The following is an 18,029-nucleotide window of genomic DNA, read 5'->3' as shown; positions in this document are numbered from 1 at the left end:
GCTGAGGATACAAAAAAGCACCAGCAAGGGTTTGGGAGTTAAGGAAGTAGGCCCCAAGGAAAGGGCCCATTACAGTGGTACCTCGGGTTACAGATGCTTCAGGTTACAGACCCAGAAATAGTACCTCGGATTAAGAACTTTGCTTAAGGATGAGAATAGAAATCGCGCGGCGGCATCGGGAGGCCCCATTAGCTAAAGTGGTACCTCAGGTTAAGAACAGTTTCAGGTTAAGAACGGACCTCCAGAACAAATTAAGTTCTTAACCCGAGGTACCACTGTACTTAGTAGTAGATCACATGCTTTGAATGCAGAAGGTCCCTGGTTCAGTCCCAGTTAAAAGGATTTCAGATACCGTAGTAGGGCTGGGAAAGACTTTTCCAGATGGCCTTGCAAGAGCCACTCCCAGTCAGAGCAGCTAATTGTGGCCTAGCTGGATTAATAGTCTGATGGGATATAAGGCAGCTTCCTTTGTTCCTGGGCATTTATTCTTTCTACTCTCTGCCATAAAAGCAGAGCCCCATAGGCCTAGTTCTCACTTAAGTGGTAAGCCTGCTCCACTTCAGACTGCAGATGAGGGCTCATGCAATGGAAATATCCCTTGCACACTGAAAACCAGCATATCAGGAGAAGGCTAGACTAGAACCCTTGTCTTTGACGCTGTAGTATTCTATGTGGATTTTTGTTCGTTTTTTGGTATCAAATAATTAAAGCTCAGCAAGAATTAAGCCTGGGTCTCCCAAGAGAAGGCCAACAGAGAAGACTTCCTTTTTGACTGAGATGCAGGCCTTTCTCTAAAGAAATTTAGTTACCTAAAAGTATTTATCTTTAGTGCAAGGAGTTTGAGGTTTCCATGTCTATCCTGTACTTGGCTTTCAGTGTCATCCATATTATGTGCTCTGTACACTGGCTCTTTTTAGGCAATGTTCTGTGCTGCACCTTGACTGCTATCACACTCAACAGCTTACTTTTCCAGATATATTTATTAGTTTGCATTTGTATGTGCACATACATAATATACAGAGCAAAATGAGACATCAAACAAAAATATTAGGAGGAGGATTTGCACTTCAGTAAAACAAATTTAGCCAGGTCATCCATGTTTAAAAGAATATGAATGTGAAACACAAAAAGAGGATATGAAAATTGATGAACTGCCAGATAAATAAGGAAGCAGCTTTAATAAAGTGAAAGCAATACAACAGAACAGCTACAAAAGACATGATGTGAAACAATAGACGAGGCAGCACAGTTCATTGCTTTGTTTTTTTTCCCCAGGGATGAGAAACCTTTTTCAGCCTAAGAGGCACATTCCCTCCTGGGAAACCTCCAGAGGAGCACATGCAGAACTCTGAAGAGCAACAGGCGTGACTGTTTCCTTTGCCCTTTTATCCAAAGATCCCGCAACAGTATTGTAGTTATTGTCTACAATGCCCAGCAGTGGCTCTACAGGGTTTCAGGCCTATGTGGAAATGCTGGGGGTTGAAATGGTGATCTTCCACATGCAAAGCAGACAACCTACCGCTGAGCCATAACCCTTCCACATCCTTTAAACAACATTTGCCAACATGGCCAGCCTGGGACTTGAACCTCAGGTTTGGGGAAGGCCTCAGGTTTGGGGAAGCCACCTGTGGCTGTCTGAAAGCTGCTGCGATGAAGGTCCCTTCCTTTTGTCTTATAACTTCAGCCTCTCAATTATTAAAAGAACTAACAGGGATTTCTGCGGTAAATCAAACCTCCCACTTATCCCTCTAGTCTTTCTTTGAACCCTCTAGCGCTCGTGGGTTTTTAAAATAAAAGAGAGTCCTCTTCCAGCATAAACGTGACCAGGTACCCTTTTAAACTCTGGGCTATAAACGAGACTATCCCTTGTGTCCTCAGTGTAAGGGGTTCAACCACTAGAAATCCCCTACAGTGGTGCCTCGCTAGACGAATTTAATTTGTTCCACGGGTCTTTTCTTATAACGAAAAATTCGTCTAGCGAATCCCATAGGAATGCATTGAATTTTATTTTATTTTATTTGCCCATAGGAACGCATTAATTGAATTTCAATGCATTCCTATGGGAAACCGCGATTCGCTAGATGAATTTTTCATAAAACGAATTCATCTAGAGAGGCAACCTCCGCTCGAAAAATCCTTTCGTTAAGCGGAAATTTCGTTAAGCAGGGCATTCGTTAAGCGAGGCACCACTGTACTGTAAAAGCTTGCCACTCCCCTGAGGTAACTTTGTGACACCCTGGGTCTGTCAGTCGTAATGGTTACATCAAGGTTTCTTGTGAACAAGCTTAGTTTCAGTGGTAGTATCTTTGTTAATCATATAATTGATAACCTCATAAATACCTAGCCTAAACCTACCCTCCTAGATCTTCTTTTCAACCACCCTCACACTCCCGCTCCCAAGCACCCTCTCAACTGACAAAATGGCTGCCCCTTCTCTTTAAACATTCAACCATTCCCCTCCCCTCATGGAATGTCCAGTCAGTCGACACGGGGTCTGAGTTAACCCTTGATGGGTCGGGTTGATAAGGCTATACCAAACAGCGCAAAAACGTCACAGCTGCGTTTTGTTTGCAGGCTTGCCAAGCGCTGACGACAGGGTACCACATCTCAAAGCAGGCTCTTGGGCAGAAGAGATGACGTCCCAAGAATGGCACAAGAAAGAAGACGAAGAGCGTGGCTTTCATCTTACCTGCATAGAACTTCCTGGTGTACTGTTTGTTCCCAAGCAGAGGCTTCAGCTGAGCTGACAGGCAATGGAACTGCAGGCTGTGCTGGAGCCACGCCTCTGCAATGGCTCGATCACAGGCGCCGTCGGTGTTCCGCTGTCCGTTCTCGTACAGGTTGATAAACTGGAAGACAGAAGGTACTTCCTCTGAAAAGCTGGCAGAGACTAGCAGGTAATGGACAGTGGCGTACTCCTCTTAGCATCTTTCTCAATTTGCCACTGTCCCTGAAAGCGTACGAGGGACTGCTGCTTGAGGAACCAGCTGACAAATGAGAGGCAGCATAGCCTAGGCTGCCGGAAAGCCACTCTATATCAGCATCAGTTCCCCATTCGCACAGCAGGGAAAACAATGGCCTCACTTTGCAAGCCTGAGATGTGTTATAACCCTTAGAGAAGGAGGAAGCTGTCTCCCCTCAGCGGACCCCATTTTCTGGCCTGATTATTCTCTAAATGAAGACAGTAGCAGCAGCCCCAATACAACACACCTACATATGCTTTCCATGACAATCACACCAATCTCCCTGTTTTATATCACGACACTCGCCATTGATCCAGTGTCAGAACTCAAGCTGCAGCAGGTCCCAAAGGGAGCTTGATGGAAATTCAGTTATGTTATTGTTATTTTATTATTATTATTATTATTATTATTATTATTATTATTATTATTACTTTTAAACTTTCCCCAGGTCTTAAGCTGCTTGCATTTTCTCACCATCCTTGGGCTACAGGTAAGAGTCCTCAGCTCCCTCCCACCTGCTGTCAGCACTTTTTATCTGAGTTACATTCCAACTTCCTGCAAACTATCCCAGCAAGATTTGCATTTCAGACCTTCCGTAAAGGTTAAAAAAACCAAAAAGGCAAGTGACTTCTGCTCACCTCATCAAACTTGTCCCCCACCCCCTGGCAAGATCTTCTTTCCCCAAAACATGAGCTCACCTTTTCAATGTGATGGGCAGCATGTGGGCTCAACCAACGGAGGTCCTTCACAAACTGCCAATAATCCCTCTGCCTGCAACACACCTGCCCAGGAAATACACAGAGTTAAAATTCCCCTGGCAGTGCCAGCTCAATACATGCTCAGAGACCAGATCCATTAAGAGACAGGCTTAGAAAGGGGAAGGAAATTAACCCCTTTACCGCTGTCAGTTATGAACTATGGACCAAAACATGTCAGGTGGTTTGAGGTGCTACTTCTGAAACAATCTCTGTTACAGCTTATTTTGTATCTTCCTTCTCTCAAGCAGTTACAAAAAGCCAGACAAGAACAGAGTCAAGAATTCAATGCCTTCCTGATATCTGGATATCTGGAATCACCTGGTTGGTACATAATGCTAAATCATAGTTTATCAATCTGTGCTTTAGTGTTATGTGTGTACCCTGCCCAGCAGCTTACCTAGATTTACTGCCAAAAACCGATGATCTGAAGTCATGGGTTTTTGCTGGCTTATGAAACCTGGCTTGTTTTAAACATGGCTTGACATTATGTGTGAATTCTTTTCCATTACCCGTGGTTTGTTTGGAAACACACACACACACACTCACCAAACTACAAAGGCATGAGGCAAGAGTAACTGTTGTGCCATCAGCATATTGCTGACAATGTACTCCAAAACTTTGGATGACCTCACTCAGGGTATGGGATAAAACTGAACCCTGAGGAACCCCACACTGAAAGCTCCGTGAGGCCAAAGAGCACTCCTCAATTATCACCCTCTGGAAATGACCATCCAAATAGGACCAGAACCACTGAAAAGTGGTGCCACCTACCCCTAACTTGGACAGTCACTCCAGAAGGATACCATGATGGGAAGCTGCTGGTGAATGAATGGGTACACATTTCCCCTGTCTGCCTCTTAATGGAAGTCATACAGGGTGACCAAAGCAGTTTCTGTGCCCAAACCGGGCCTAAAACCCAATTGAAATGGGATCTAAAAATATACGTTTCCTCCAACAGCGTCTGGATCTGGTCTGTGACTACCTGCTCAAGAACCTTGCCCAAGAATATAACATCTTAATTACATTGTTATGGCTCAACCTTACCCAGGCAACAAATTATATACAGTATTTTAAAACCTGGAACAGTTATATCCTGTCTTTCTGATTAAAATGATCAAGGGGGCAGCTGTATGGATGGAGCAGACAATGAATGGTGCAAATACAAATGGAACTAAATTAGGTTAGACAGGAAGGCCAAAGCAAACACCACACTACACATCCTATAGTTTTATAAACAAAAACAGATTTTATAGAGCAGCTAACATTAATATAACACTGAACCAAATAAGAATCAGTGTATTTTTGAAGTGACAATACCCAGGCTTGCAAGATACCAGATTTTGCATGAATTTAGGAATCTTAAGGTGAGTGCATTCATGCTCTTATTTAACTGTGTGCCAAAATTCCCAAGATGCTGATTTCTTCTTTCTATGCAGAAAATGCACTGATCACTAGTAACTTTGGTTAAAGCTTATCCACTACAGGCAATGATTGTTTTGTACATGTTCAAAATACGTGTGACTGTGCACATATGCATCGGCGCAACCCAGAAGTGCCCGGGAAAAGGGGTGGGTCGGGGGCATGACAGGGCGGAGAGCACTTACACGAGCTCCACCAATACGTGCAAGGGTCAGGAATGCAAAACCTGCACGAAACGGGGGTATTTGCCCATATTGCAACAAACAGCCTGATTTTATCTCTAGAGGACTGCAAAAGCCCTACAGAACAGATTATTACTAATTATTATCTCAAAAGGACAATATTCCATTCCACAAGATGATAAAGACAAGTTAATGATTTATTCTTGCAACTACAGTGGCAGAAGTAACTGTTGGTTGTTGTGGGAGTGAAGGAAATAATGCTGTTTGACATCTAACGGCAGCACAGCTAGGGAATTGGATGTCTAGACTAGAGGGCAAGGCTATCAATGCCACAATGGCTATATTCCACCACCACCACGGGAGGCAACATGCCTTGAATACCAACTATTGGGAATCACAGGTGGGCAGAGTGCCGTTGTACTCATGTCCTGCTTGCAGGCTTCCCACAGCCACTGTGAGAACAGGATGCTGGACTAGTTGGGCCATTGGCCTGGTCTTCTTATATACATGCTCAGAAGTACCACTGCTCTAAAAAATGTGTATGAATGTGCAGGGGAGGCATGATAGAGCTTTGTAAAATCATGAACAGTGTGAAGAGAACAAAACCTTCCAGTTCAGAGGGAATCTATTTCCCAGGGGATCCTCTTCAAGGAAAGCAGGAGCTATCACCTTGGAAAAAGGAAGGGCTGAACGCTGAAAATGACTGCAGATGGGGAGACAAAAGGGCTTGCCTAAGGTCACCTAGGAAAGGAAATATGATCCAACTAACTCTTGGATCACAGCTCTACTATACCTGCTCTCCCCACCACCACCTTTTTCTTTTTTACAAAAACAAGCACTAGTTGGCCCAGTTCTCAGTCTTCCCTCACTTCTTCCTCAGCATCTTGTTCTGTGGATGCAACCCGACTACTAACATTCCTATCTATTCTCGCCCAAGACATGATGTCTACGTCAGATTTTAGACAAGATGATTAAGGGATCCATTTTATGACTGTCCCAGGTGAACACCGATCAAGAAAACCACCTGCTAAAGCAGCAGTAAGAGTATAAACTCCAGAGAAAGCCAAGAAAGCCTACCTTGTCTGGAATGAGCCCATGATACAGAATGCTGTGCATGTCCCTGCAGAGTCGCTCCAAGCCACCATACTTAGACCAGACGTTGGGATTGTTTATAGACACCAAACCTTCCACTGTCGTCTTCAGGTTGCCGAGCAACTTCCAGTGCTCCTTCCTGAAAAGTGCAGACCATCAGTTCTGTTGCACAGGCAAATTTCCTTGCTGCTTTGTGACCCTTTACAATGTCATCATTGTGGAAAAACAGTAACATGAGCAGGATGTGGTGTCACCAGTTCAAGTTCAACAGAAACCCCATCCATGCTGTTCTAACACAACTACCGTACTTATGCCAGTACAGATGGCGCAAAAGCTCCTCTGCTGCAGTCCTGGTTGGAGAGCTTCCTCCCAAGCATTTTCCCTTGTGACATCCACACTTTAACAGCATTTCTTCTTCTTTTTTAAAGAAAGAAAGCTTAAAAGGGTAAATTATAAACTTATCATGGTCTGGAGAAAAGCAGACGCAGAAATTCCTTTGGGAGGTAGGGCAGGATAGAATCATCAACGTCTCTCACACAGATTCATAGAGTTCAAAGAGGCCACGAGGATCATCTAGTCCAATTCCCTGCAATGCAGGAATCTTTCACCCAATGTGGGGCTCAAACCCACAGCCCTGAGATTCGAGCCCCACATTGGATGAAAGATGCTCTATCAACTGAGCTGTCCCCATACCCATTGATAGGTAAGAGATTCAGGAGAGTCAAAAACAAGCACTTCTTCACACAGCACATAATTACGGTAACTTATAAAATTCGCTCCCACAAGATGTGGCAGTGGCTAGTAGCTTAAAAGAGGAAGTAGCCAGATGCACAGAGCTTTGGGCTATCAATGGCTAATAGCCGTACAGCAATAGCTAAACAGAACCTTCAGGTTCAGAGGCAGTCTACCTCTGCATACTTGCTGCTGTGCAGGGAGGCCCAAGCCTTCATGACTTGTTTCTGTATTTCCTGGAGACATCCAGCAGACCATTGTTAGAACAGGATGTCATGCAAGATGGATCTTTGGTTCCCATTCAACAGAACTCTAGAACCACCATGGGAGAAAATTTCACTGAGTGCACCCTAAAACTGAAGAGGATCTCCCAAGTTTTTAAAATAATAATACAAGAGCTGCAATCCAGAGAGGCCATTTAAGAACTTGATTATTATATTATTTACTGGTTACGTATAACCATCTGTGTACACGGTGCTTTACAAAGGAACATTTTTATTTTATTTGCAGATCTATAAACTGCTTCATACCCAAAAGCTACAAAAGTGGTGTACAGCAAGATAACAAAGAGATTAAAATACTAACCCAGACTTAATGAACACCATAAAACCAGTTCCTTAATTGTACTGTTAAGATTCCATAAAATGACAGGCTTCCACTTCAAGGAAATATTGCTTTTTTAAAAAAAGTATTCAATAAATGCCTAAATATCATGGTCCTAGGTACTTGCTTAAATACAGTGGGCAACCAGTTCTAGAAGGCTGGAGCTGCAACACTAAAAGCCCTCTTTCCAATACTTACAAAGTATACCTCTGTGGCAGGAGATACTCTCAGCAGTGCCCACCTGAGAAGTGCATTTGCTGAAATACAGAGTGAGGCAGTCCCTCAAGCAAGCTGGCACCAAGTTATTTATGGCTTTAAATGCTAAAAGCAGAGCATTGAACTGTGCCCAGTAACATATTGGCTGCCATTTCAGTGGCGTCAACAGGGTGGGCCAAGCAACAACCTACCTGCTGCAGTCTGCACCAGCTTGTGGACTAAGCCCAAGGGAAGCCTCACATAGAACACACTGCAGTCATTCATTCCAGAGGTTACTAGTGCCAGGACCACAGTGTCCAAGCTATGGGGAGTGGAGGAAAGCTTCGGGGTGTACCACCATCCAGCTTCCCTGGTGGCTTCCCACAACAGGGAGCGTCTCAAGGACCATGTTTGCCTTGGGGTGGGGGTGGGGTGAGAAGCAGCACATCTTCTAAATCGAACTACCGGTAATTGCCTTTTCCTCTTATCATAACTTTTTACAAAAATTTGCTGATTGTGGTAAGAATATTATGTAAACCACTTAGTGAATTGTGCCTAAAAAGCAGTTAATCAACACCCTTAAATAAATAATTATATTGGTCCAAGAACTGGCCACAGCTATCTAACAATGGAAGAGAAGCAAGAGAGGTGGTGAATCCCTTCTCCAAGCAGCTTATATTCTATGACAGCAGGGCAGAAAGGGGAGGGGTATCATGGAATCAACATAGGGAAACCCAGCCAGATGGGCGGGGTATAAATATGTTGTTGTTGTTGTTGTTGTTGTTGCACTGCTTGGTTTGCCCTGCATTATTTGTGTTTCGATTGTTTTCTAGTCTTGTGTGTGTAGATACCACTGTTGGGTAGAAAGCCAGCATTTCAAATATTTTACAGGAAAACCATTACATTAAATTGGGGCGAGGAGTTGAGCAAATTCAGTAATGGAAACAGCGGGTGGGGGGTGGATGCAAGAGTGAGAGGTCATGCCATTTATGGTGTTCTGGGAGGGTGCTCCAGACAAAGGGCCAAAAGTGTTTTGAAGCAGAGAGCTTTGGGGCAACTGAGGGTGGTGGAGTTTAGGGTCAAGGGGCTTTGTAAGCCAGGGAACAGAAAAGAGGGCTGGCAGGCTCTGAGCTCGGACTATATTTAGAAGCCTCCTCTGTTTTTGTCTGCACCAGAGAAAATGCATTGCATATTAAAAATAAAATTGGACACCCCTGGACACACACAAAAAAACCAACCGAAGCCCAAAAAAACCCAGAAGGCTGCCCTAGGACAGGAGCTGCATTTGTTCATTGCTTAAATGAATGCTCAGGCTCATGAAAATCAGAGTAAAAACTCAACCACAGGGAAGATGTCATGTCTTCCCTGCAGAGCTTATACAAAATTGCAAGAGTGTGTTGTAGGAAAAGCTCATGCACCACATCCTTTCCTGAATGAAGCGCTCTGGTAATCTGCTACTTTTTTATGGCAGATACCGGTAGGAATTGCTTTTGAGTCAGACTCTTTATCTACAAATGCCACTCTCTTATGACTTCCTTAACAGTGTTCTCTTTCTCCCCCCAACCATACACAGTGCCACAACAGGGGAAAACTGTATGAACACGAAGTAAGTTTGGGATCCAAATCCTCAAGACCACAGTTCTAGACTAGCAGTGCACATTTCCATCTCCCTTCTGCCATACACGAGCTATAACCCTTTATTGCAGAATTATCTTGGCCACATGCCCTTGGATCCTGCAACAGCACCCTATAACACCTGAACTTCCTTACAAGAGAGCTGCTGTGTTCCAATTACTGCTACCAATATGTGTTCAAATACTGAGCTGGCAATTATCAGCCGGAGAGCCCAGGACAAATGGTGAAGAATCAGGGCAGGGCAGCAAGAGAAAGGAGAAGAGCGGCAGGAGGTGGGGAAGAGAATCGCTTCCTCAGCAAGTCCTTGCAAAGCTGGCTGAAAGAACAGCAACAGATCTGTCACATTCCTACAAATGAGTCACTCTACTACACTGGAATGCCTTTTCTTTCTTTCTTTTGCTTTTTCAAGAAGGCTTCCAATGCATCACTGAACCAAAATTGTATTTAATGTTCTGTTTTTATGAAACCATTTCTACCCTGCATCTTCCACACAAATTGGGTTCCCAGAATGACTTACAAACCAGGGAAAGCATAATAATAATAATAATAATAATAATAATAATAATAATAATAATAATAATAATAATATCAAGGAAGCAGCCTCAGCAACAAAACAACAATACACACAGAAATGGCAGGGTGGGCCACAAAATGTGTGTTCAAGCAAAACAGTTGTCACTTGCTAGCCAAATGTGTTCATGTATGAAGAGCACAGAAGTCCTTGGAATTCACTGTGCCAATGTCTGGCTGCTGCAGATGAGAAAACACAATCGTGTGCCCCTATAAGGTGCATTTCAGAGCAAGAAGGATAAGAAGAGCCTGGAAATGGTGGAGGGGACAGCCCTGTTAGTCTAGGGTTCTGCTTGCAGGGAGCCCACAGCCATCTGGCTGGCAACAGTGAGAACTGGATGCTGGAAAGATGGGCCTTTGGTCTGATCCAGCAGAAATCTTATGTTCTTAATGTGTGGGATACACAAAGTCAGGACATACAGAACAAGCCCACATCCAGAACTTCCCAAGGCCTGTGTCTATTTTTGCAGTGAAAAATAACATTATCCTTTTTGGTTAACTTAATTGTTAATTGTTTCTTAAAAGGACTCTCATCCAAAAGTTGCTATTGAGGGACACCCACCAGGAACTCTGAAAGGGCCGTTGCTGCTTGTCTCCCAACTTGAAAAGGTTGCCTGAAAAGCGGAGACTTAAACACAAACCTTTTTGAATGCAAGAGTTTGGTTTCCAAGACAACAAGCAGCAAATTGGCTTGTGCCATCAAGCCTATTCCTCCCATAAAGCTGGTTCTCCTGGGAAATGGAAACTAAATCTTAAGGCAATGATCTAAGTTGACAGATGACTCACAATCAGCTCACTTTCCTTCCAACCAAGTTGGCATGGGAGAAGAGAGAGCTGACAGACTGGGAGAAAGCAGACCCTAAACCAGCATGCACAATGCCTGTGGCCACAGTCAAACATTAGGGCAACTTTCACCGTAATAAAACCCTGAAGTTATTAACTAGCACGGCTTTGCAACAGGGCAGAAGCTGAAGCTTCTGCAAAGCAGAACGTGAGTGCAGAAGCACTCTCCCCACTTGTGAATCCCAGCAACTCGTATTCAGAGGAATAATGACTCCAACCCTGGAGGCAGAAGAACATAGACCAGATGACCCTTGGGTCCCTTCCAGCTCTATGATTCTATGACCCTTACTAGAGTCCATATAGCCTGAAACACCCACTGTAATGGTGCCAATACCTGAGATGATGGGGCGTCCTGGATTTCCTAGTTTGTGTATTTTAGGTAGAGGATAGAAAGTTCCTGGTCGAGGTTCCGCTGGTGTAAGTGTTACTGAACTCAACAGGGCATAGTTCTATGTAAACAATGAATATTGCAATTGTAAATTGTCTAAATTGATCTAACAGAGATGCAAAAGGTCTCTCTACAAACAAGTTCTGACGTCTGTCTTCACCTGCACAGATTATGCCAGAGCTTGACAGCATTGGTATCATGGAGGGTAGATATAAAAGTCATCAAGCTTAGCAATGCAAAGCAGGTGGGTTTCAAGGGAGAAGCAGTGCAAACAGTCTTTTAATAGGCAGATCCAAGCTAGGTCCACCTCCCCCCCCCCTTGTCCCTGAAATGCACGAATGTACGAATGACCAGCCAAACTAGGTAACACAACAGCAGCCTTTGATGGGCCTGCCTTCTGCTGGCCTGTAGCCCTATGCAAAATTTTGAGTTATACATAACTCTAGAGCAGAGTTTTAATTAGGCAACTGTTGAAAATGACTAAGCGCTTATCCCTTTTATCAAGATTTAGGAGCGCTTTACATTTTAGTGTATACCTTTGACAAGCAGGTGTCAGGGCGGGGAGAGAAACAATCATAGCCATTGCAAGTGCTTCGTAGTGTTCTGTATTACTCAAAAGCTGACACCCTATTGGCCTGCTTTTTTCTCTTATATTCTGAGAAGATAGTTTTCACTAAAAGCTATATTAATACCTTGCAACATAAGTAATTATTAATTATTATTATTATTAATTTATACCCCGCCCATCTGGCTGGGCTTCCCCAGCCACTCTGGGTGGCTTCCAACAGAAAAATACAATACAATAATCTATTAAACATTAAAAGCCTCCCTAAACAGGGCTGCCTTCAGATGTCTTCTAAAAGTGTCTGGTAGTTGTTGTTCTCCTTGACATCTGATGGGAGGGCGTTCCACAGGGTGGGTGCCACTACCGAGAAGGCCCTCTGCCTGGTTCCCTGTAACTTGGCTTCTCACAATGAGGGAACCGCCAGAAGGCCCTCAGTGCTGGACCTCAGTGCCTGCTCTTTCCCAAATCAATCTTTATCACTCAGAAATATTCCACACACATATTATTCTACTGATTTGTTTAATGCAGGAGATCCTGATAAGACACCCTGAGGTTGTCCATAAAGGCTTTTTTTAATGGTGCCTTTCCAACAAGTTGCCCAAGTCAGAGTACAACTATTTCAAACTTACAGCCACCAAATTTCTACCCTCCTGTGTCTTCTTGTGTTCCATTACATGACTAAGATAGCAAGTTTCTAGTCCTTAAGCATGCAAAAAAGCTTGAAAAGAAAATATCTAGTAAAAGTCAGATGATGAGACTGAATTTCCACTGAGCAGCAAAAGAATACCCTTTGATATTACTTCCCACCCACGTACACACAAACCCTTTGCTAGTTCCTCTTATATCTATTATTGCCTGGTCCTAATCCCTGTTCCTAAACCTCACTGATCCAAATTGGAAGACCCCACAATTCAGGGGTTAGGCACATGCTTTGCAATTACCATTATCTCCAGTTAAACAATCTCAGCCTGCAGGGCTTGAAATAACCCCAGCTTGAGATCTGGGGAACCTGATGCCAATCAGAGCAGACAATGCTGGGCCCGATGAATCAATTATCTGACTCTATGTAGGGCAGAAATATATGTTCAATGTATCTTTTGTATACTCCTTTAGTGACTTCACCCCCCCCCAATGAAAGTCAAGTTCTTTGACAACTTAGCTACCAGAGGCAAAATATGCACAATTTATTGTTAACGGCATGAGATTTTTACAGGAAAATGATGGAAGTTTCTGCATACTGCACAGCAAGCACCAAACACATATTGGGCATTATATAGCTCTTAAAATGTACAACAGTAAATAAGCAACATCATTTCTGCCCCAGAAAAGAGATGTAAATAAACTAAATGTTTATGTGACTGATGTCCTTTTGCAATGGGCCTCAGTGGCTGCCCTGTCATCTACATACCCAGTGAACCCATGTGGGAGACCTGTGGGAGTTTTTAAGTTCTACAGAACTCTTCTTCAAGCTATATTCCAAAAATCAGCTTTGCTTTGTTTTTTAATGTGAAATAAAGCATGGTTCTTTACTTACTGGCATGAATCGTGTTTGTCCCCAACAAAGTGTTTTTCCCCTCCTTTACAAAAAATTAAAACATGCAGCCTGACAAACAGTTCTGTGTAAGAAGCCCTACTCGATTAGATCAGTGGCCCATCTAGTCCAGGACTGTCCTCATAAGCGGCCAATGAGATATCCAAGGACAGCCTGGAAGCAGAATGGAAGCATGACAGCACACTCCACGAATAAAATTCCTACGTAGCAAATAGAACGTAGTCATTAGGGTTAGCAGTCACTGATAACCTTATCCTCCATGAATTTGTCTAATCCTCTTTTGAAGCCATCCAGGTTGGTGGCCATTACTGCCTCCTATGGCAGTGAGTTTCATAGTTTTAACCAGGCACTGTGTGAATAAGTACTTTCATCTGTCCTGAATATTCCAACATTCAGCTTCTAGTAAATATTATTATTTTATTAATTATACCCCGCCCATCTGGCTGGGATTCCCCAGCCACTCTGGGCAACTTACAGAATATATAAAGCATCAAACATTAAAAACTGATTCAGGGCTGCCTTCAGATGTCTTCTAAAAGTTGTGTAGATCTTTATCTCCTTGACATACTACCGGTAGTGTTCTAGTATTACGAGAGAAGGAGAAAAACCTCTCTATGCATTTTCTTCACACCATGCATAATTTTATACCTCTCTATAATTCTCGCCTGCCCTCTTTCATTCTCAAAACCTGTGAGCTTGCAGGGAAATTCTCGCCGCAGGAAGTGAATCTGGGTCAGTCCTACACAACCTTTCCGTTGTTCAGACATAAAAAGCCCTGCTGAAGAGACCCCAGCACACACCTCCTAGTGACACAACCGCACCCCCTTCTCCATCTTCCTCCTCTCTCCTCCTCCCGCGCTCCCCCCCCAATACAGTACAATGTAACATCAAGACAGAAACAAACCTATGGCACTCATGCCCCAGTGTCACCCCAGGTCTCACCCCAAAACGGGCTATTCCCCATGGCCACCCTCTCTAGCCTGTAACTCCCCACCCTACCCGCATTGCCTCAGCAGCAAGCTCCCCTCTCCCCACAAATAGCCCCACCATAGCCCCCATCATGGGCTCTTTCCCGGCCCCACAACTAACTCCCCACCCGCAATGCCTCAGCCCTCTCCCACAGCAAACTCCCCTCTGCCCCAATTAACACCCCTCCCACCACCCCATTGCCTCAGCTCCCCCTATGACTACCCATACCCCTCCACTCACTTAGCGCCCCCCCCATTAACTCCCCTCCCCCCAAAATATCTCCCCCCCATTCCCTCAGCTCTGACCCCCCAGCTGACTACCCTCCCACTGCAAGTCATTTCATTTCCCTCAGCTGTCACACCCTTCTTCAATTAATTAGCTCCCCCCTCCCCGCCCCATTGCCTCGCCTCCCTCCCGCGCGCCCCCCAACCAGTCCCACCCCCGGTTGCTTCAGCGCCCACTTCCCGGCCCTGCTGTCCCCCTTCGCCTTCTGACCTGCTCTCCTCCTGCCCCGCAACCTCCATCCCTCGGAGGGCGAGGCGGCGGTCAGAGCCCGGCGGCCTCACTCCCCGCCCGGCCGGCGACGCCCCCTCCGATCGCAGCCCCGTCTCCTCCAGCCATCTCACCCGGGCCAGTGTGGGACAGCGCCGCCTTCTCTCGCAGTTCCTCAGCTTCAGAGGCGGGGAACTACGAGTCCCAGCTGCCCCCGCGCGCGCCTTCCGCGTTGCCACGCCAACGTGACTTCCGGCGTGGATTACGTTCACGGCCGCGCCGCTATGCGGCGCCCAGGAGGCATAGCCAGGCACGCCTCCGGAAGCCCCGCCCACCCACCCCGGATCCTTTGGGAACTACGGCCCCCAGCGTGCCTCGCGCTGAACAGCTGCTCCCGAAGCAGGGGCTAAAGAGGGCGGGCAATAATATGCCTTTATAATGTTGGAATTATCTGCACGGCAATTGGGCGTACATGCGCTTAATGGCTCCGGTGACTATTACAAGTGTTGAAAAACTCTGCCGATAGGTTATACTGTACTGTATATAAATTAATGAGCAAGCGTGATGCTGATCAGGTTTACTCAAGAAACAAAGCCGCAGCCCTGGTCTCACTTACCTGCGGGTGAACCCTGTTCAATTCTACAGGACCATGAGGAGACATGGTTGGCCTGGGCTGTTCTGCTGGCTTTGCTTTTGCTCTCTCGTTGATTAATGAAACCCTCTTTTAGTTTGCAAGGAAACAGGGACCTTTTTTGTGTTTAGCCAGTTTGCACAATGAACAGAATCAAGAGGAAACAACAGGTTGCAGATAGGTATGATAGAGGTACGTCTTCACGCATGGAACTCCTTCCCTCATGAGGCAGTGATGGCCACCAACCTTGATGGCTTTAAAAGAGGGTCATGGAGGAAAGGACTATCAATGCTACTAGCCAGAATGGCTATGCTGTGCTCTCCACAGCTGGAGGAAGCAGTGCTTTCAAATACCAGTTGCTGGAAACCACAGGAAGGGAGTGCGCTGTTGTGCTTGAATTCTACTTGCTGGTTTCCAAAGGACATCTAGTTGGCCACTAAATGGGCAATCCAGCAAGCTCTTCTTATGTTGCTTGCATGTACAGTACAGTCGAACCTCGGTTTATGAACACCTCGGTTTACGAATGCCGCGGACCCATTTGGAACAGATTAATTCACTTTCCATTACTTTCAATGGGAAAGTTCGCTTCAGTTTATGAACGCTTCAGTGTATGAACAGACTTCCGGAACCAATTACACCCATGCTTTGGGTTAAGTACGCTTCAGGTTGAGTACTCCGCGGACCCGCCTGGAATGGATTAATCCACTTTCCATTACTTTCAATGGGAAAGTTCGCTTCAGTTTATGAACACTTCAGTTTATGAACAGACCTCCGGAACCAATTGTGTTCATAAACCGAGGTACCACTGTATCAACTTCTGTAGGGGGGGGGGAGAGATCTGTATACAAAACACTATATCTGTATACACTAATATTTTGTTGTTTAGTTGTGTCTGACTCTTTGTGACCCCATGGACCAGAGCACACCAGGCACTCCTGACTTCCACTGCCTCCCGCAGTTTGGTCAGACTCATGTTGGTGGCTTCGAGAACACTGTCCAACCATCTTTTCCTTTGTCGTCCTGTTCCAATATTAGCACACTGCAATCTGTATTATTATCACAACCCTTTCTATCAGTTTTCTATTTTTTGCTAATGTGTCAGCTGGGGGAAAAGGTTATATTGATTGTTGCTTTATTTCATCATTGACGCGCAAGTGACTTTTGCCATATGGGGGACACCAAAAGGGTGTTGCTTAAACACTGTAGTTCTTTTAGATGCTGGTATTTGTTCCATTTTCCTTTGCAGATGTCCAGTTGCAGGCAGCTGCTTTCTTGGCCTGGATAATAAAAGTTGCTGCTGTCTCCTTCACCACCACCATCTGTCTGTGTTTGGTCTGCTATGCACCTGCTGTCTGGACACAGAGCATCTGCCATCTTTCATTTTGTTAAATTGGTTGAGGGATTAAGCAAAAGCATTTTAACCTTTATGTCAGTATGCTGACAATATAAAACGGGGCTCCGAACATCAGCATTTCCCCATATTAGTGCAGGAATCAGGTTTTAAAAACCATCACAGAACATGAGGCACCAGAATTTTATTTGTTATTCAAACATAAGATGCTGCTTCCAAATAAGATGAGCCATGATGAATTGGTACCGTATCTAGCTACCTATACATTTTAACCACCTTCCATATTATGGGTTATAATACAAAGCAGATATGCAGCCTCCTTTTATGCATCTTTATCACATTAAATTCAATGGGACATACACATCTAACTGACCTAGGACCTAAATGTGATAATTGCTAACATGGAGATATTTATTTAGGAAAAATATTTATATGCTGCCCAGTACAATAAATCTTAAGGCAGTGTACGAACAAATTTAACACTGGCTTTATGCATTCAGTATGCAAACACAAAGAAACAAAAATTCATGACACAGTAAATGAAGTTCAGGTCAGGCACAACTAACTAACTCACCAGAATTCAACACCAGAAAAAGCCCTGGGCATACAGGCACTGTGCTTTTCCCGTTAACTAAACAGCAGTAACTAGGAAAATAAGAAAATTAATTATACAGCAAGCAGACTTAACATGAACACTGGTACCAAAGCCTGTAATAAACCCAGATGCCAACTTTGCTGCCACATACACCCGGACAACACCACCACTGGACCCAACAACATCAAACATACCATCTCAGGACGATTTAATTGTTCATGTTCTAACTGTATGCCATTAAATGCCAACAGTGCCCTTCAGCTCTCTCTATTGGACAAATAGGCCAAACCCTACGCCAAAGGATAAAGGTAAAGGTAAAGGGGCCCCTGACCATTAGGTCCAGTCGTGACCGACTCTGGGGTTGCGCGCTCATCTCGCATTATTGGCCGAGGGAGCCGGCGTATAGCTTCCAGGTCATGTGGCCAGCATGACAAAGCCGCTTCTGGCAAACCAGAGCAGCACATGGAAACGCCGTTTACCTTCCCGCTGTAGCG

At 44.7% G+C, this 18,029-nt stretch overlaps 1 protein-coding gene across 3 annotated transcripts in view; it reads right to left on the bottom strand.

Moving 5' to 3' along the window:
• Positions 1–15,188, bottom strand: part of RUBCN (rubicon autophagy regulator) — a 49,319-nt gene extending 34,131 nt beyond the window's left edge. For 2 of the 3 annotated variants that reach the window (XM_035132559.3, XM_035132561.3), the window contains exons 1-4: positions 14,962–15,151; positions 6,400–6,553; positions 3,662–3,745; positions 2,690–2,849 (exon numbers count right to left, since the gene is read on the bottom strand). In XM_035132559.3, the coding sequence (XP_034988450.3) occupies positions 2,690–2,849; positions 3,662–3,745; positions 6,400–6,553; positions 14,962–14,990 (427 nt within the window). In that variant the 5' untranslated portion in view covers positions 14,991–15,151. Of the gene's footprint in view, positions 1–2,689; positions 2,850–3,661; positions 3,746–6,399; positions 6,554–14,961 lie in introns of all 3 variants that reach the window. The other variant, XM_088669315.1, reaches the window with a different exon arrangement.
• Positions 15,189–18,029: the final 2,841 nt, after the last annotated feature.

Source organism: Zootoca vivipara, chromosome 5 (assembly GCF_965207765.1).
Source record: "Zootoca vivipara chromosome 5, rZooViv2.hap1.1, whole genome shotgun sequence".
NCBI classification, from domain to species: Eukaryota; Metazoa; Chordata; class Lepidosauria; order Squamata; family Lacertidae; genus Zootoca; species Zootoca vivipara.
This window is presented reverse-complemented; position numbering and strand designations above follow the sequence as displayed.